General features: G+C 42.1%; 1 protein-coding gene and 1 pseudogene across 2 annotated transcripts; one reads left to right on the top strand and one right to left on the bottom strand.

Annotated features, from left to right (window-relative positions):
• Positions 1-1661: 1661 nt before the first annotated feature.
• Positions 1662-6746, top strand: clec3ba (C-type lectin domain family 3, member Ba; the record flags this gene model as incomplete). The annotated part of the gene is made up of 3 exons (XM_080743059.1): positions 1662-1758; positions 1961-2059; positions 6346-6746. The coding sequence occupies 3 exons, from the start codon at positions 1662-1664 to the stop codon at positions 6744-6746; spliced, it is 597 nt and encodes a 198-aa protein (XP_080599185.1).
• A 3862-nt stretch (positions 6747-10608) lies between these two features.
• On the bottom strand, positions 10609-21271 carry LOC308299301 (CUB domain-containing protein 1-like; annotated as a pseudogene). The gene is made up of 9 exons: positions 21256-21271; positions 20800-21012; positions 19490-19861; positions 18725-19105; positions 16714-16911; positions 13923-14100; positions 12195-12385; positions 11589-12057; positions 10609-11084 (listed from the first exon to the last, which is right to left on the bottom strand). The product of its transcript is annotated as a CUB domain-containing protein 1-like (transcript).
• Positions 21272-21535: the final 264 nt, after the last annotated feature.

Genomic DNA, 21535 nt, shown 5'->3' with positions numbered 1-21535 from the left:
CATGTCCTTCAAGCGTTATTGGTTCGGTTGAAACATGGACAATGATAAGTACATAGCCGAACAACACTCTTGTATTTGAAGAAAGAGAGAGATGCAGATTGCAGAAACACATTTTCCAAGCTGTATAGTGCAGCTCCCAGCCCCAGTCATTCATGGACTAGCATAAAGGCTGTAAGAAGTTGTATCATTCTGGGGCAGAGACATGAACCGGGTACCTTCTGTTTCCCAGACAGCCTCTATGAATCCGTTATTGTCAAATATAGCGTAGTAAAGTTACCTACAAAACTCACAATTTCTCTCTTTCTTTCTCCCTCTCTCTCTCTCTCTACACAACTTGATATGACAGGCAGCTGTTGCCAGTAGATTTTATACATAGCCTACTGTATAGCATTAGCTTATTTGTTTCATAAAATGGTTTGCATTTCTATGCTGTAGGCTCTGTGTAGCACATTGATTATACCAGTGAGTCTTCAGTTACAATGTTCTCTAAGTATTGATATTAAAAAGAAAATGTATTTGTAATTTGTACTTATATTATTTCAATATTTTTTAAAAGCAACGCTTTGGTTAACTTTAACTCAAGTAAAAAAAGTTAACAGAGCAACTTTCACTTGAGGTTCACTATTTGATTGAGCATTTATTATTGAATATCTGAACAGCAGTACTTTGACTCAAGTATTGGTACTAATAATGTACAGACAGTACCTTATGTTATGCATTACAATGTAATGTAGGGTATATTTATAAATATGTTAAATGTTATCTTATATCACATTGTTCAATATATGTTTTGTCCTACAGTGGTCTTCACTGTTGCACTATGAGACGCTGTCTGTTCTAATCTTGCTTTAAGATCAGGCTTTGGTGTGCCTCGAAAAGCTTAAGGAAAACATGAATTTGCCTGAGGGAGAAGACTTTTTGACATCACCAACCATCCTAAAAAGCTAAATACAAAGTTCAAAACAGGGTTGCTTCATTACACAAGTTCTCTCCATGCGTGTGTCAACTGGACCCTGTCCAGTCCAGTAAGAGGAACCAGATGTGGGGGTCTGTCTGGGAGAACTTTCCCCCAACAACATCCAACTTGTGGCCCTGGTGCAGATCTCAACAATAACACAATAGCCAGTTCAATGGGCAGACATACGTCACTTGTTAATGGACCTCCAGGTGACTGCCATCTGCCAAACACTTTAGAACTTGTAACAATGCATCTGCATTTTAGAACATAGCATTTTCTTGTGTGTTTATTATTAAATATGTTGAAATCCTTTCCTTTTTAAAATATATTGATCCCTAATCAGCAATATAATATTGCTGTAATTGGTGCACTTGGGCATAGTTCTGGTATTCTGGAACTAGTACTTTGGGAACATAATTATGGAGCCATCCCAAACATGTTAAAACACACAGCGTACAACACTGTTCATCTATCTCTTGTCACCATTTCAAAAGAAACACAAAGCGGCTGTTCCACATCTGTAAAACATTTCTTCTCTCTGAGATAAGTCTTCCTCATGCAACCCCGTGCTGCCATTCGTTGTGTAAAACACACTCTGTGCGGTCTGTGTCCTGTACTCGTAGCCACAGAGAGCTGTTGTTGTGCACCTTCCATCCATTAACAACTGGATTTACTACTGCATTGCTACTGAGAGCAGAGCACTATGGATACTAGAGATGTGTTCCTCATGTTGTGTGTTGTCCTGTTGGCACAATCCACACTCCAGCAGAACTCCCCAAAGAAAAAGAATGGCAGAAAGGGTAAGATTGCTTTTATCTTGACAAAACATAGCAATGGCTTTGAGAATCTTTGACCGGAATACCACATTTGATTCTTTTTTTTTTTTTAAACAATATGTTTATTTTTATTTTTACTTTCATACATTTGATTCTTTATCATAAATACTGTTGCAGCTTTTTGCTGTAGATTAATTATGTTGCATTTGGCTCCTTCTTTAAACAGATGCTGCGGTCAATGCTGCAATTGAGGAGATGAAGGCACAGATTCATGACATTGTTCAGGAGCTGAATTTACTGAAAGAGCAGCAAGCTTTACAAACAGGTACTGTGTGTGTTTGAGAGTTTAAGTAAACAGATTTTCTTCTTTCTTCTTTTTTCCCCAGATCGGGATATCAAATTGATCAATGTAATCCAGAGCTCACATAGTATAAACAAGATAAAAAGTGACATTGATTGGAAGTGATGAAACAAATACATGGGAAAATTGGAAATGGAACACATTAGCTGATGAATTATCTTTGTGGGGTTCTCTCAGCTGGTTTATATATTTTCTGTTTACTAAAAAGCTGAAGGACCCCTGGCTGTTACTGAACAACAACACTCGGTAGCAATTATTCCTATCTTTCCTAACTTTAAAACTTGAGCTCCATGAGTGGTCTTTATTTGCCCAGTATGAGTGTTAGCATCAGTATAAATGTGATGTTATGTGTGGGAGGGAAAGAGGATCTTCACATGGCAAGCAGCTGCTCCGTAGATTTTAGTCTTTAGTCAGGGATGACAGGGGGGGGAGGAGGGGAGGGCAACAGCAGTGTGATGCTGAATTTATTGTTGTATGACCCCGTATTAACTCCAAATTATGGAGAGAGGCCTAGTATGAGCATGCTGATGATATTAGGGATCTCCATATATGGCACAAAAGGGACACACACAGACAGACGTGTACAACGAGATCTCTGACAGCGGGTACAATGGGTATTGCATTCCCAATTGGCATCGTTCCCGACTTTCAATCATTCCAGAGTTCTTTTATGAAAAATAAATGCTTTATTGGGTTTTGTGATTCTATGTATTGGTGAAATCATTTTTATTTGTGCTTGTTTACGTGCTAAAAGAGTGACTTGTGAGCTGTTTCAACCTAAATGTAAATGAACTATATAGTATATCCATATACTAATTAGGGAGAGCAGTCAGTCAGTCAGTAGGTCACTCACACAATGGATTATCTATTCACTCGCTTCAGCGACTGATCTCAAATTTAACATGGCATTGGCCATTAGCATTATACACACGGTGACGGAGCCCGAAATCCATTTTTCCCAAATTCTAGCTATTTATTAGCGTTTCTTCACTCTACAGCTCTACAGCCTGTTGTCAGGGTTACGGTCCGTTCCTCCAGGCCATGGGATCTGTAGCCCCGGGCCTACACACACATCTCTTACAGTTAGGAATGTGGCAGTCTCTCTCTCTCTCTCTCTCTCTCTCTCTCTCTCTCTCTCTCTCTCTGCATGGGTCACGCATCAATGCAACGGGTGATGTGTGCGGGTGAACTGAGTAAGATCTGCACATGGCTTAACGACAACAAATTATCAATTCACCTGGGAAAAACCGAGTCCATCCTCTTTGGATGAAATCATAACCTCAAAAAGGTACACACTAAAAACGGATGGGTTGAAAATAACCCGATCTGGGTTGTATTATAACCCACCCCTGGGCAACTATTGGACCTACCCAACAGTAGTAAATCTTACACAGAAAAATGGGTAGGTCCTTTCTACCCAGCACGTAGTAAGATATTCTACCACATCCTGGGTAGAATTTTTTACTCAGCTCTGGGTCAACCACTATTATTTAGTATATATTTTACCCACATGTGGGTAGTATATTTTACTCATTGTAAATGACCATGCTAATATTATTTGACATTAACATAAGTTAAAATTTGTTTCAGGGTTTTTTTTCTCAGATAATTTGTTCCAAGTATAGCAATATCAACATAAAGGTACATAATTGTAAATATATGCAACAATGTTGAAAAGCTATAATCAGAATAGTTTAGAGTACTCAAATGTATCATGAGTTCTTCTCGTTCAGAACAGTGGGGGAGGGAGCTCAACCATAACCTAGCAGCCTAGCAGTTACGGTTAGGGTTTTGGCTCAAATACTGACGAATGGAGAAGAAGAGTCCCGCACACTGTCTTCACTCACAATAGATTTAATACAACGTTTCGGTCGTTCAGACCTTCATCAGGCATCATGCCTGATGAAGGCGTTTATAAAATACTTTATAAACGTTAAGGATGTCCATAATTTCAACACCAGAGGCAGTGCCACAGATCACGTTCAACCCAGAGTCAACTCAAAGAAAGGGTCAAACTCGTTCTTCTGCTATACCACAAAAATGTGGAATGCCTTACCGAAGGCCATAAAGGAGTGTGGATCACTAGCATCCTTTAAAATTGCCCTGAAAAACCACTTACAGGCAGCAGCCGTTCGCAACTGGTAAAAACCTAGCCCAACCCTCCCCTCCCCTGCCCCTTCCTTGTATTTACTGTTTGTTTAGACTTACTGTTTTCTTTTTGTTTTCCTTTTCTTAATATCTACTGCATAGTACTGTGTTCTATTTGTCTGTCATTCAATGTTATATGAGATACTTAAAGGGATATTCCACTTTCAAAAAATACTTTTTGTCATTGTATGGTCTAATCAGGCTTGTATGAACACCCTGAACAGTTTTTAATTGTATTCATTCAGTATTTAGATATTTGATGTAATGTTATCAGGCCCTCCAGGCTCAGGGCCTCTTCCCACACACACTCATTGTAACTTCAAACTCCATTTTAACCATGATAGATTATTTAAAAACACCCATTATTTTTTCTGGTGACTCATACTACCCTCCTAATACGTGAGCAGGCCGTGGTTTTTCCATAACGTTTTTCATTTCTTTTTTATATATTTTTATTGTATTTAATTTTTTCCATTTTCCCAAATAATAATAAAAAATACATGAAAAATGTTATGGAAAAAACACGGCCTGCTCACGTATTAGGAGGGTAGTATGAGTCACCAGAAAAAATAATGGGTGTTTTTAATGAATCTATTATGGTTTAAATGGAGTTTGAAGTTACAATGAGTGTGTGTGGGGAGAGGCCCTGAGCCTGGAGGGCCTGATAACATTACATCAAATATCTAAATACTGAATGAATAAAATTAAAAACTGTTCAGGGTGTTCATACAAGCCTGATTAGACCATGCAATGACAAAAGGTTTTTTGAAAGTGGAATATCCCTTTAAATGGTTTCCTGTTCAAATAAGCTTAGTCTTTTCATGGATCTCCTTTTAGTAGACCTTGTACCAGTGAACTGTACCGTCATGAATCTGTACATTTTCCTATGCAAACTTCTAATAAAGCCTTCAATCAATCAATCAATGTGTCTCATCTTCCAACGGGTATGGAAAAATTATGTGGAGCAAGCACATACATACTCATACTTCTATTCACCTAATTTTGCTGTTAAATCATTTGTATCCATCATAAATATACACTCCTCCATGGGCTGCTCCTTACATTATGATGCTCCCACATATTCTCACGCACGCACCATGCAGTTACAGTTACTTTCCCCATAACCCACACTCTGCACATATTTTGCAGCACATATCTTCGAACGGGTAAGGTCTAGTACTATAGATCCTAGACTGTAATTCCTGTACGATAATGTACTTTTTCTTCACCCGCACATGCCTTACAACTCAAGTAGTGTGTCCAGTGTCACCCGATGACCTGTTCTGGGTGTGGGGCTGTCCCTAACAAAATAATAAGTGTCATTGCACTTTAAAGCCAGGATGGAAGGAACATTCTTCTTACCCCCTTTAGCAGCTATACTGTAGCTAAATGGGTAGAGAGGCCACCTGGGAAACAAGATCCCTGGTTCGATTCCTGGCCCCAGCAGCTACTGTACAGTATGTGTTGAGGTGTCCGTGAGCAAGACACTTAAACCCTAATTGCTCCCCCCGAATACAAGAACGCTCACCCCAGAACATGCTCACCCTGGGTCAAATCCGACGACCTCAAAAACATGGGGGCGAGTCTTCCGGTTACCCTCCCCCGGAGCCCTCATCAGAACCATCTAAGCAGCCATTAGCAAAGTTGAAGCTTAAACAACTAAGGGCCGATGCATGCTCCACTTTTAGAGCGGAATTTATTTCAGTTCAGCTCTGTCCAAACTACAATGACAATATTCAGAGGTTCGGGGGGGCAGGTAGGGTACTGCCATTAGTTCGGCTGTTTTCTTTGTTGCCGAGATTTTGTGACTCCCCGAATCGAACCGAAATAAATTCGGCTCTAAAGGCCTGTCCATACTTTCTCCGAAACCAAACTTTTCGTCGGAAAGGTCAGGTTCGACTACAAAATGACGTCAATCGCGACTTCTGGAAAGCATTACACCAAATTAGAGTTCTGAAATCTGCACGTCGGAAAGTTGGAACTCTCAGAAGAAAAGTTTGGTTTCGGCGAGAGTATGGACTGGCCTTAAAAGATGAGTATGCATCGGCCCTAACTTTCCCCCACGGTATTACCTAGGTCTCCCCTTTCCTTTCCCTTTTCAGTTTGCCTGAGAGGCACGAAGATCCTCGGCAAGTGTTTTCTGGCCGATGCGGTGAAGAAGACCTACCACGGCGCCAGTGACGACTGCATCGCCAAGGGCGGCAGTCTGAGCACGCCTGTGACTGGAGACGAGAACGACGCACTGCACGACTACGTGCGACAGAGCATCGGCACCGACGAGCACATCTGGCTGGGTCTCAACGACATCGTGACCGACGGCCACTGGGTGGACCAGTCGGGGTCCAGCGTGCGCTTCAAGAACTGGGAGACAGAGATCACGCTGCAGCCGGACGGGGGCCGCAGCCAGAACTGCGCCATCCTCTCTACCACGGCCAATGGAAAGTGGTTCGACGAGAGCTGTCGTGCCGAAAAGGCCTCTGTTTGCGAGTTCAATATTGTCTAAAGACCTGTGCTTCTTAAAGTGGGGTCCTTGACCTGCTGTTCGAAGAGAGCAGATTTACAAGCTGACATACGCGTTGTGAGCTTGTAGATCTGCTAAACAATGTTTGACAATCTTCTCTTATGGGGTCCCTGCCATGACAAGGTATTTTAAAATGGCGATTGACGGCCAAATACATACATTTGAGGGTCCTGACCTTCACATGAAAACATTTGAGAACCACTGGTCTAGACTAGAGAGGCATGATGCAGCCTCCTCAATCCTCTTCTGAATGCCGTCTATATCCTGTAACTACAGACTACAGTAGGCCTACATCATTCGTTCGAGAGAAATATTCAAATCTGCACAGTGCTATTGAGTATGAGGTTGAGGAATGTTATGCTTCAAAGTCAAAAGGTCTCTGTTCCTTTAACAAACCATTCCCTTTTGATGTTCATACAAGACATTTTACAGTAGTTTGGAATGCAGAACAAGTATTACAGTAACTATAAACACTAATAATTAGTGTTATTTGTGTATGAAAATTGAAATGTAATTATCTAATCGGTTTTTGAGAAATACAACTTGTTGCTGTGTTTCTTTCTGGTTAGCAGCACTAAACCAGAACCCAACCCCCTAAGGACGCTTTCAGCAAGTGGTCGCTAGGTTTGGTGTAGAGGGGGAAAAAGAGCAGACTAATTACAGAGTGAAAGGTCAAGGTTAGTAACTATTGACGGTTCAAATGGTTAAATATCTGAAAACACAAATTGACATGAATCCAAAATACACAATGATTGTGCTGTCAAACGATGAAACTATATGGAATCTATGAACAGGTTGTGGGGGTACTTTGTTTTTGCTTTTAATGACCAAAATAGAACTACAACTAACACTACTACACATAAATTGCTGTGTGATATTAATATTATCACTGTTGATTCTGCAGTGGTTTTGAATCATCACTGTAGACTGAGCCCAAGATGAGTGTGAGGTCTGCCAGTCAGCTAACAATATTAAAACCAAAAAAAAACTAAACCTAACGATGCATCTTTGAATTGTTTGTTTGCTCTTCTGTGCTCCAGTACTCTCCTGTGCTTGTAGGATTCACAGTTCACTGATAGAGACACCGGCAGAAGCCAGCATGCGGCTCCAGAAATAGATCTAACAACGCTGGATGATGATGAAGTGTTTAATATCATTTTAATCTGCGTTGGTGCTTTAAATAGCAGCGTGAACATACACACTGTCAGGTCTAAAAGGAGGAACCTCCTCTGTACCTCAGTGAATGAAGAGACATTGGACAAGTATCCAAATATATGTACGGTATGTGTGCGTGCATGTGTGTCTTTGACAACTTAAGCTATTAGGCACAGTACTTAGATTTAGATTATTAATAATTATTAAAGCATATTTTTACTTTAGCTCCTTTGAGTATATTTTGATTTTATCCTGTCTTGAGTTCTCTATCCTGATGATTGGGTAATGTATATCCTGACTTGAAAATGCATTTTCTGTTTAATAAAGAGCTGGAGAGACACTCCTGCTACTGAACACAAACTCAATAGCAATGAGTACTATAAGAGTGTAAGAGTTATTTAACACTTTGTCCACAATCAGAGTACTTCTTCCACCTCTACTGCTACATTGTGATTATGTGGTGGTTGCACACTAAAAATTACCAGTTGGCTAGCAGGTTTAATAGCACATGGAGGAGTTGTGTCATTATGTGGTAAAGCTGCTCTCTCAGCAAGTGTCTGTCCCAAATTCAGGGTCCTCCTCTGCTGACAAATGCACATGCAGGTCTCTGTCATATTTATGGGCACATTTTCACGTTGAGGCCCCCCACATTTATGTATGTATTTGGCTAATGCAGACCCCTGTCTGAAAAGCTTTAACACATTTTGCTGGGGACCCCCTGGAGCCCTTCAATGACCCCTGGGGGTCCACCTTGAGAACCACTGCTTTATAGAACAGCCTGCACACGATACATTTAACCTTTTAGCAACATTGGGGTTCTATGGGAGTGAGGAATGCAATGTCTCCCTCTGTAGGTGCTTCTCTGAACTGAATGATGCAAGAGCATTCATGGTTTTTCACAAGATATTTGGTAATGAATAACTACTTTTGTTTTTAGACCATCCCTATTAGACTTTTAGGACCAACAAGGTCACTCTACTTTCAACAGTACCTACTACCAAGATATGGTACCCAAAGAAACATGTATGTCTGATTTAATCACTGCATTAAACCATCAAGACTCTGGTTTCTTGGTCATAGTACATTACACATACAGTACATTACAGTACATTACTGTATGGCTGTCCATAAGGCATATTTGGCTGACTGTACAATTACAAATCTTAGCATTACTTATTTTGACAAAACGTAAGCAAAAACGTAAGAAACACTCTCAGACATTGGAAACATACACTGTACACATGTAGCCTATTTGGTGTAACATTTCATGTAAAAGTATGTACAAAACATCAATACAAACACAAATTAAATACATACAGTACATTACTGTATGGCTGTCCATAAGGCATATTTGGCTGATTCAAAATCTTACTTATTTTGACAAAATGTAAGCAGCACTCTCAGACACTGGAAACATACACTGTACACATGTAGCCTATTTAGTGTAACATTTCATGTAAAGGTATGTACAAAACAGCAATACAAACACAAATTAAATACATTCCTTTGGTTAAAAACAATACAAAAGCCTCGCTGGATGTGTTTGGCAATAGAGCGTCCGCTTGGGAAGCGAAAGGTTCCCGGTTTCTTTCCTGTCTCCTACTGGCTTCACGCTGAAGTGTCCTTGAGCAAGACATCCACTGACTGAACCCCTAAGCCCTCCTGAAGAGGGTGGTTCGGTGTATGGCTGTCTCTGTGAATGTGTGTTAATGGGTGAATGTAACGCACCAGCACTGCGTTACAAAAATAGCCGATTGTATATTTTTACCAAGTATAGATCAGGCATAAAGGTAACTTGATAATCAAACTGAGTGTGTGCCTTCGCCCAATGAGGCTATAGACAAGTTTGAAAGGGCTTAAAGCAAAAACGAATCTCAATTGAGTCTCTATCAGTGATTTATGAAATTTGAGAAAGGAGCCCCCCCCCCCCCCCACACTAGCGCTCTGTTTCCTAAACAATGAACAAAATAATATGTAGAATTATTATGTTTAGGTAATGTAATTGTAAACCGTTGTTCCTACATACAGCCAGCCAGTTAAAGAAATTGCAGATTGAGAGGCTTTAACCTAGCCTGGTAAACCCTCCCGGCCAAGGAATTCACATTTCTATAGTCAGATACAGTCATAAAACATAATTCTAAGGCAGCACAACCCAATTTCCAAACATTCCAATTTCTAACTTTTTTGCCAATTGTCAGATCAATACCATAGTCTTGATCTGATGATTTACCTTTAACTTTAACCATTACTTTTATGAAATATCCGCGACCATTTGAGTGTTACTGTATGTTGTGGATAATAGTGGCGTGATCAGGATCAGGATGGCGTGATCAGGAACAGTTTCGAATCCCACTAGGGGAATGACCTTTTTTCTTAGACCACTGGGCATACACGAAGCGTCTCCTACTTGAAGCAGTAAGGTACTTGACAGGGCGTCAGGTATCTGACACCTTGGGGGTGAGAATGTGTTGATGTATCATGTATCTATTTCTAGTTTATCGTTTATCTTATAAAATGACTGAAATCAGTTGTGGCGACTGAGAACATTAATTCATGTGGGCATGAAGACCGTTTCCTTTTTGTCCTTCAAGTAAAATCACAACTTATCACATAGATGCCGGTGGGGTTACCTTACAGTTCATGGTGGTCAAGTTGCAACAGAGTGATAAGATCGCCTCCGATCACCTCTTCAGTCCCCTCCCTCGGGGTCCAACCTGGGCCCACGCACCACCTCCTCGCTGTGGTGGGAGGAACCGTCCGCCTTCCCGTGAATCTCAGTGCCGTAAAGCTCGTTGTCCACCATGGGCGGGCCGTGGCTCGCGGGTCTGTTTGGCAGCGGAGGCGCCTGTTGAGACTGGGGCACATACGACTGGTAGACTCCAACCTTCATGTGCTCCGCGTCGCCCCCCCGTTGAGCGTGACGGGCCAGGCAGGTCTGTGGGGCCCGTGAAGGGCTGGTAGGTGTCCACCTCCCCATAGACCTCCATCTCAGAGTCCTCGCCCTTCTTCAGCAGGTGTGTGTAAACGAGCTCGTCCTCGATGGAGGCGTAGACGTGCGACTCGTTGTCTTCCCGTGACTTGGGGAAGCCGTTGGGCCCCGGAAGAAAGCTGGCGCCATTAGGGTTGTAGATGGACACCTGGTGGCTCAACCTTTTCTTCTTTTTCCTGTTTTGTATGAAGGATGGAAGGAGGAACAGTATTTAGAGTTTCTGTGAAAAAGAAATTAAGATGGATCCTTGAAAACTAAGATCTAATAGGTTCATGTACCCACCCACATAGCAGAAATTATCATCTACTGCTATATTCAGTATTTGTCAGGGACAGACTTAAAAAATTCAGAGTATTACAATACAGACAGAGGAAAACATACAGGAAATTGATTGAGTAAAGTAGACAATCTAGTATCAATAATCATTTTACCAATATGAATGTATGACGATCAACTCTGCTGTGAGGTTAACAGAAAACAATGCCCTCTGCAGAGGAAAACAACTTGATGCAAAGCATTGTTTTTAACCACATGGCTCGTCGTTTATTATCCCTTACTTATGGGTTTTTAAGTAAGTACACAGCAATAGCTGATAATAACTACAACTTCACTAAACTAACTTGTGATAAACATTGCTCATCAATAACAATACAAAGTCTAGCCGATGATGACGCTCTCACCTGATCACCACACAGACCACTGCTAATATAGTGATGGTAAGAACACACAGGACTGCCACCACACTCAGGACGATGGTCAGGATCAGGTCTGGTTGAACAAACAGACAACAGGGTTTTGAAACTGTAGTAGTTAATTTAGCATTTTTTGGAACTGTATGCCTGAGTCCCGACTCAGGCATACAGTTGGACATGTTGAGGTAGAACGTCTCGTAGACGAGGATATCAGAGGTGGCCTCGTCCTCCCGGCGGCTGTAGATCTCCTCCGGGGAGCTCAGGCCCCGCACCCCAATGTTAGTGTGCCGGTTGCCACACTTGGGCCGGCTGGCGTTGGCAAACTTGATGCTGGCTTCCATCTTGGCCGGCACCGAGACTATCCAAGCCACTGTGGAGTAGGGCTTCATGCCTGCCGGCCAGCCTGGCGTGGCCAAACGGGTGGTGGTGCCTTTCTTGGGAGTGAATATGTATCTCTCTGTAAAAATGGCCCGAGAGACAAACTATATGAATATATATATTAAAAAAAACATACACAATGCATAATTAACGCTTGAGTTATCAATTAATTCCCAGTCCCTGATTGAAAATGTTTCACCAGTTTTGAAATCTCACCATCAATCTCCTTATTGAAACGGGCATTTAGCAGTGACTGTGACGCCACCAGCTCTTTGTCCCCCGACCTGGAAACTACGACGGACACGTTGCTGTGGATCTGCATCTTCTGCACGGGCCCCTGAGGGCAAAACTGGCCCACAGAAGTGCCGTCGTCCTCGGAGATTTTGAGACTCGCGCTGTTGTTGCACCTGAGGAAGAATTGTGGTAGAATCACACCGTATATTGTTATGTTGCTCACCTTTTGCCTTATGATATGTCTGACCATCTGATCATTCCTCTCTTATCTTTGCATATTGTCTTTGTCGGGTAGAAACCTCATGTTACTTTATCAGGATTCAAATTAAAAAATAGCAGAGGTAGCAAATCAAAACCTGTTGCTTCGCGCCACGCTTCGAGCTTATGGATCTGCTACTTTTGATGCTTCAGTGCGTTGCTGTAGTATGATCAAGTAGGGCACCAATTTACAAAAAAACACAACAAGTTAAGAATATGGAGATAAGAGGTCTTTGCCCCCGACAGCAACGATATACGGTACTCTCTTTCCCTGCATTCTCCAAAGAACTACTGTACCACCACCCTGAATGTTTAATGCCCTTCTCCCATGATCTGTATTCTGATGTATTATTGGCTGTGCCCACAGAAAGCGCTTAATGAGCAATGAGCATAGGAGCGCTTTGTACTGTATATCATGTGCGGAGCGCTTGCATGTATAATTTATTGCCACCCGCAATGTTTGAACCTATCTTTGCTGTGTGCTCAAACGTCCTGTCATTAGCGTCATGAAGACAAACAGCTTAGGTGAAACAATGTAAACATGGACATCTCATGGTTGGTTGTGGTAACGATTCAACGTCAGGTCGTAAAGGACTGGGTTGTCAGACACAGACGAATGAGCAGCGTTCCTCTCCAAATGTTAATCTCTTTGCCATGGAAAAGCTTGAGTTGTGGAAAGCACGTATCTTGACTATTCAAGACCTAAATAAAGATGGTGTGTTAAAATCATTCCAAATAACTACAATCTGAATTTAGTTTACGGCAATCTAATTTTGTTATTTGCAACTCAGGAGCTACATTAACTCTGTCCCAGAATATAGAACTGGTTTGAGCATGCATGTGTCCCAACCTTGTAGAATCAATCCTAATAAAGGCATCAATGCTTTCGTTACGAGAGTCGCGTCTACTAACAAGTATTCTGGACAATCGTTTCCAACTACAAATAGACAAGGGGGTATTGCATAACATATTACTCAACGCAAAGACAATAACGTGCTCAAACAAGTCTTATAAAACCTAATATAAAATAATACACAAACCAGTACACTACATGTCTCCCCTAGCCTGATTATCAGACTGAAGCTGCATGTCCGTTCAGAGAGTGGGTGGGGTCTATGGGCTTGATCCAGGCTACTGTACAGTATGTCTCCCCAGTAATAAGGAGTAAATATGACCCTGTATGCTCTCCCTAATAAATGGCTGAGCTGTATATGGGAGAAATGTTGTTGGCAGCAATATTGTGATGATTATTATATACTGTATTTGGTGTGAATACATATTTTATGATTTGTCTTTTGTTCTCATGTCTTTATTGTATTGTTATGGTGTGTTGTCATGCTCGTGGAGTATCGTGGAGTATAGTATTCTGTGGACACTGCTCCCTAAACTTGGAAGTGTCTAAGACTCAGTTTGCCTCAACAATTACTAATTGATGCAGAATTCTGGACACACCTTTGCTCTGGCAGAGACTGCTGCAGGCCGGTGGAAGCGGACGGCCACAGTTCCACGGTGCCGTGGTGCGGGGGGCGCAGGGTCCACGTCATGCTGCTCAGCGGGGCGGGAGGGCAGTTACGGAGGTCAGGCACAGTCAGGGCGAAGGGGCTGGAGAATCCTCTGAGCTCAGGACATTCTGGAGAAATGACACACACACACCTTAACAGTGGTTTTCAAACCGTGGTTCTGTGCCCAAGGCACACCAATTTATTTTATAGTACCGGTATATAACTTGCCTCTGTATTGGTATATCTTGGAGCTCACCTGAGATCCAAGATTCCCTATGCATTCGTGCAAATGGCAAATAAAGTCTATTCTATTATTTTCGGCACCCATTAATCTCTGGGAGGGGGTAAGCTTTTATGACTTTATTGATAGGACAGTAGACTGACAGGAAATGGGGAGAGAGATGGGGAGTGACACTAGCCTAGCACAGCTAAACTCTATCTACCCATGTTAACACAAAGGATATATATATATATATATATATATATATATATATATATATATATATATATATATATATATATATATACTCACACACTCACACAGTTAACTGCAGTGTGAATATAGTATGGCTAAGCTAGGCTAGAGTGACACGCTGTCAAGTCCTAGGGAGCCCGGACCACCATGCCGGGGGCCAGGGCCTATTCTATTCTATTCTATTCTATTCTATTCTAAATGAGTGGGCACAAAGTACTGAAGTAAGCGGTGCATTAGAGCAGTTAATTTCATTAAGCCTGTGTGTGTATGAGAGGAATGTGTGTGTGTGTGTGTGTGTGTGTGTGTGTGTGTGTGTGTGTGTGTGTGTGTGTGTGTGTGTGTGTGTGTGTGTGTGTGTGTGTGTGTGTGTGTGTGTGGACAGGGAATTACTACTTTGTGGGGACCTCATGTCCCCACAAAGATAGTACAATCGGAGGAAAAAAAACAAGTGGGGACAAATGAATAGGTCCCCACAAGGTGTTTAGGGGTTAGGTTAAGGGTTAGGGTTAGGGTTGGGGTTAGGGTTAAAAATGAATGGAATGTCCCCACAAAGATAGTAGACTATGTGTAATGTCCCCACAAAGTAGCAATTGCAAACCTGTGTGTGTGTGTGTGTGTGTGTGTGTGTGTGTGTGTGTGTGTGTGTGTGTGTGTGTGTGTGTGTGTGTGTGTGTGTGTGTGTGTGTGTGTGTGTCGGTTGCTCAACAGCGCCACTTGGTCACCCATCGGTATTGTAGCTGTTTGCAGTATACTCATACTGTACATACCGTAGTTACATAATGCTACGTAGTCTATATACATATCTACATACACACTCAGTCAAATTTGGGAGCGTTTGCATCTTTCAAAAAAGTAAAAAAATCAATCAATTCGTATAGTTGTATTGTAAATTAATGTGTGGTTGCAATCCCAAGGCACACCAGGACTTGACTCACAGGCGGCACACCGTTTGGGAAGCACTTCTTTAGAGAAATCATATCAGAGGGTGAGATAGTAGGAGTAGGACCAGAGAGTCACGTTGAAGTGTGAAACTGTGATTCCAAATCAGCGAATGAAAAAGTCTAACTGTTTTCTCGAAAAGGTGATACACAGTACAGTATATCACAGATAATAATTGCATGACAATTAGGAAGACCTATGATGCCATGAGCAGTAAATGACACAAAGCGGTCGCTTTGTGAGCTTGTGTGTGAATACATAGAGCTAAAAAGGTGTATGAGTCAGAGCAGAAGTTTGTAACGTTGCTGTAACTTATGTGTGACATGAGTCACACAGGTGGTCAACCACCCACGCCATGGAGCTGTGATTTGGTGATCCAGTCTGATACTGTACCTACAACTAGAGCCTGACTGATGTCAGAATGAATGGCTGCCGATGCCGATCCCGATTGTGGAGATTCTATTCCTTGAAAAGTCTTGAAAACAAGTCCATGCGTGCCATAGTATTTTGTGTCCTCTCCAACTCTTAAGTAAACAGAAAACATGTCCTGCCAGGAAAGAGAACAACTGAGCTGTGACCTTTTAGCAATTTTTTTAAAACCTTTCGAGTTTAAAAATCAGGACTCATCGGCTGCATAATTGCAGAGATACAGATGTCGGATTTCGGGGTAATGCTTCTCAGAAGCAGCGTGATGTAATTTTCTAGTTGAACCGGACCTTTCTGATGAAAGGTTTGGTGGTCGGAGACAGTATGGACAGCCCTTTACAACAGCCCAGTGTTAACACTTGACAGCACATTTTGTTATAGTCTTTAAATAAAATTCCATTTAATTTTAGACATATTTTAGACAACTGAAATGTTTTAGTTTTAGTCTACTGTAGTTTATACGACTAAATATAAGATTTTAGTCGACTAAATCTACAGTTGATTTTGTCGACGAAAGTTTATTTTGGCAGGCCTTGATGGCATCGCAAAGGCCTATTTTATACTTTGTTGCTCACAACACGTCACAGCACGACACGTTGTGAGCTTTCAGATCCGCTATTTTCAGAGCGCAACATCCGAGCGCAACCAAAGATAAAATGACTTGTCTTTTAGTTCTACTGAATCTCTTCTCCACTAGTCCCTCCCTGTCTTAGTTTTTATTTGTTGACAAAATAGTCAATATATTTAGTCTTAGTTTTAGTCATCATAGCTCAGTTTTTATTTAGTTTTCATCAGTGAAAAAAGGTAGTCGCCAAACATTATTCGTCATACTGTAGTTTTAGTCTGCGAAATTAAACCTGCTACAGCCACACTCAAAGAACATTAGGAGGGAACAAGTTACCTATGATTTGCCTGGCGACTATGAGAAGGTCTTCGGGGTAGCAGTCCTGGAAGGACAGTTGGGCCCGCTTTCCTGCCGGGACACTGATCTTCCCCTGGGGGACGGAGTCCATCTGCATCTCACAGTCAGAGTCCGGTGTGGTCTTCTCAATGTTCAGAGAAAGGCCCTTCTTCTTGGTCAGGTCGACGCTGCACTGCACTGCACATGATAATAAGAAACACATCAGATGTGCGTGTGTGTGTGTGTGTGTGTGTGTGTGTGTGTGTGTGTGTGTGTGTGTGTGTGTGTGTGCGTGCGTGCGGAAGCCCGACGCTGCCAGCCATGTAGCACAGATTTGCAATGCCGGAGCTCCCCTAAGTTAACCAATGAGAGTTCATATAAAGGCCACGAGGCAATGTGTCATGGTGACATCATCCTGTACGATGTTCTAACATGCAAGGTTGTCATCAAGAGCATCTCAGTCACACCAAGAATCAATGCTTGCTGCTATGGTATGTCTGGGACCGGACCAGCCTACCATGTGCCCCAAGTCTACAGCCCTGATTGGCCCATTCAATTCGCCCGCTCTTCGGGCGAGAATAAATAAAATAATTAATCTCCGGGGTCAGTCCACACTACACACCACCCACCAACAGGGGGTGGTAATGTGCGGACTGATTTATCAGGCTAATATTATAGCTCACAGTGCTTAGCGATGTGATGTGTTATGAGCTTGTAGATGTGCTGTTATTGTATTTTGTCCACCTATACTCCCACGCCCCCGAATAGGGACACCAGGGTAAAAGTGAGTCTGTGGGATTTAAATGTAATAACAAGCGTGTGACTAAAGTCAAGTTTATTTTTACATGTACTGAAAGGACCGGTTTTGGACATAAAGCGATGATAACGTTTCCAATACCAACGACAGTATCGCATACTTTGCAGTGGTGTACTGTAAAGTAACTAAGTACATTTACTGGAATTGAGTACAATGTTTAGGTATTTTTACTTTACTGGAGTATTTCCAATTTTCTGTACTTTTACTTGTAATAATAATAATAATAAAACTTTATTTGTATAGCACCTTTCATGACATGAAATGCAGCTCAAAGTGCTTTACAGAGCATAAAATGAAGCACACGTGCTTAACAGAGAAAAAGTAAAATAGAAATAAAAAATACATAAAAAAGAGATAAGTAAAATGATTACAATAAAGCAAGAAAAAATAAAAGCATAGAACATTGAAGAACAATTTCGTGCAGAGCCGTGCGGACGTCAATAGCAGCATAGGGATTAAAAAATTTAGCTAAAAGCAAGAGTAAAGAAATAGGTCTTGAGCTGTGCTTTAAAGCTATCCACCGAGGCTGCCTGCCTTGTACTCATTTCAGAGGCAAATATTGTACTTTTAATCCACTATAATTATTTGAAAACGTTACTAGAACTTATACTTTGTAGATTTTGAAAAGAATATTAAATTAACCACTTCAGCCTTATATACATTTCGGCTACTTGAAAATAGCCAATCTACAAGCTCATAATGCTTGTATATGCTTCTATACATTTGAAAAGTGCATGTGAAACGGGAAGAATTCTGCATAATGAGTATTTTCTACTTTTGGTACTTTGAGAACTTTTACTCAAGTCAATTTGGAATTCCAGACTTTTACTTGTAACGGAGTGTCACTGCTTTGCAAACCTGGGAACAGGGCTGTCACAATTATTACATAATCGTCTAATCGCAATTATTTGACATACAGTAAGCGCGATTATTTGTCATAATCGGCGTTGTGAGCTTGTAGATCGGCTATTTCCACTATCAATCTTCTTTTTTAAGTATAACGTTGTCAAATATTACAGTAATTTCTTTGTATATTTAGGTTATGTGTCATATCTACCAAGCGCAACTTCAAAGCCTAGAAGCCAAACAGAAATGTAATTGTGTCAACGACAAAAACACAATTAAATCGTTAATCGCAATTATTTGAGAGAAAATTAATCGTCATGTAAAATGTCATAATCGTGACAGCCCTACCTGGGAAGCTTGTCCTGAGAGCAGAGACCTTGAAGTGAACAGAGAGTCCGGGGGAGTTGGCGCGGCTCCTGTCCATGTCACAGTTGCTCAGGGTCAAGGAGAAGTTGCCCCGTATGGGCGTTGCCTGGCGGGCTGCGAGCTCCAGCACGGACGCCGCTCTGCCCGGCGGTGTGCCCGCCGTCAGGTACTCCATGGCAGCCCGGCTCTTTCGACACCGGGGCTGCGTGTGGTTCACAAACTGAACTGTGGCACTGTGTTTGGCCGCGACCTGAATGTCCCACTCCATCACAGCGTCATCTGGAAGACTGTCGGGGTAGTTTGGAGACAGCAGCTCTGAAGAGGAGGTCCCCTCTTTTAAAACCACCTGGATACTGGCGAGTGCTGCAGGTAGAGAACGAGGAGGGGAATAGAAGACTGTCAGGAACACGTTGGCTTTGTCTTAAAGCCTCAGACTAGGTTAATGCACTGTATGTTTGTTTTGTAAAAAGAACAGAGGTGGGGGGGGGGGGCATTGTCTTAACTAGTTAAGCCCTACAGTATATATACTTCGTCGTACGACAAGTAGTTCCCAACAAGCTACAATGCAATGCGTTTTCAGCTTGTAAAACTGGTATTTTGGAATTGAACATACAGTATTTGACAGTCTACATTCCCCAAAAGGAAATCAGTTCAGTCTAACCAGAGGTAGGTAAAAACATATCCATATAAAGATGAATGACCAGAGGGGGTATATAAAATGCAGATTCATGGATTTTACAAACTCACATTTGATTTTCTCCCCGACGGACACGGGAAACAGTGCAGCTTGCAGTTTCTGCTTGGCCAGCACTTTCAGGGAAAACCGGCCCTGGTTTTGCACCTGAGCCCCGCGGACGGCTCCGTCTCTGCAGTAGGTTCCGATGATGGCCACCTCCTGCCCAGGCGGCCGGAGGGCCTCCAGGATGTACGTGTGCATGTCCGGACAGCTCTGCGTGGACTCAATCTGCCGGAGGCCCGTCTTGGTGAAGTCTATTCGGAACGCCAGGACCGTGGAGGAGGAAGTCAGGTTCCAGGTGAAGATGCGGACGAAGTCCGACAGAGGAAGGGAGCCCGGTGTTTCAAGCAGGACGATCCCGTCACAGAGCTTTGTGGTGCACTCTGGGAAGAGAACAGGGATTCAAGCTAAATGGAATGACAATGTCCTAATGTGTGATTTGTGAATAGGGCTGTCACGATTATGACAATTACATTCCTGTTTGGCTTGAAGGCTTTGAAGTTGCACATGGCAGACATGACACCTAAATATACAAAGAAACGACTGACATATTTGTCAACTTAATACTTAAAAAAGAACATTGATAGTGGAAATAGCCAATCTAAAAGCTCACATCGTGTCATTGATATAGCGCTTTTATCCAAGGCGCTTTACATAGATTGTGCATTACATTCACCCATTCACACACACATTCATACACCGGTGGTGGAGGAAACCATGCAAGGCACCAACCTACTCACCGGGAGCAATTAGGGGTTCAGAGTCTTGCTCAAGGACCCTTCGACATTAACTCAGGGGGAGCCCAGATTCGAACTGGGAACCCTTCGTGCTCTAATAGCGTTTTCTCTACCCCTGAGCCATGCCACTGTTCTACTTCCGCTGTTCTACATCCTGCCAACCAGGTGAATAAATCACAGATTGAGGCTTTAACCTTTGCTTTTATGTGAAATATCCAAGAACATTACGATTTTATGGAAGTTGTTTCTGAACATATTGCTATTTTGATCTTATATATAATCTTACAATAATTGAATATAGCCGATCTACAAACTGACAGCTTGTAGATCAATTATGATACTTTATATCAAATAATTTAGGTAAGATAACCATTAACCACTTGAACCCTAGCATCCATAGTAAAAGGGGAACATTAGGCAAGAATAGCTTATCTAAAAGTTCACAACGTGTCAGTAAAGAGTCGAATCAATTTTATACTTCATCACATGACAGTGTTGCACAGCGAAAATAGTCGATCAACAAGCTCACAACTCGTGGCATTCCTCGCATTGGCCTACAGAGCAGTCAGCTGATAAACACATACTTATGTATCTTAGAATTTCCACGGCGAATACATCCTGAGGTCTGGAGCAGTTGAACTCCAGAGAGGCAGCGCCGGCGTCGCTCAACCGCACAGACGCACCACATTGTCGAGAGCCCCCCTGATCGGCACACACGACGCACGCCGACCCTCTGACCTTATTACTGATGACAACGATAGAGCCCCCATCAGGGCTGATGGTCAACTTCTGGACTCCTGGAATGGAGGGGGAAAGAAACAGGACAGTAAAAACACATGGATGAAAGCAAAATAAAATATCACTGAATATAACTGAAAAGCATTCAAGACAATTCCTAACCTGCGATTTGTGAAACAGTGTGTAAGGAGCCCCCCCTCCCCCTCCCACCCACACACACACACACACACACACACACACACACACACACACACACACACACACACACACACACACACACACACACACACACACACACACACTAGCACTGTGTTTCATAAACAATTTGCACAATAATGCAGAATTATCATGTTTTGGTAGCCATACAACCAACCAGGAGAAGAAATTGCAGATTAATGCTAAAGTCAGCCACACAAGCCCTGACAAAAAAGGATATTTTTAAATGCCATTTTTAATGCCAGACGCCAGCTGGGTTAATCTTTGCTTTTATGAAATATCTGAGTTCATCAGGATTTTCTTGGAGATTGAACATGCTAGTTTGACCACTTCAAATACGGTTTAAATTTAAAAGAACAAATAACC

Source organism: Nannobrachium achirus (assembly GCF_963921795.1).
Source record: "Nannobrachium achirus genome assembly, chromosome: 2".
NCBI lineage: Eukaryota > Metazoa > Chordata > Actinopteri > Myctophiformes > Myctophidae > Nannobrachium > Nannobrachium achirus.
This window is presented reverse-complemented; position numbering and strand designations above follow the sequence as displayed.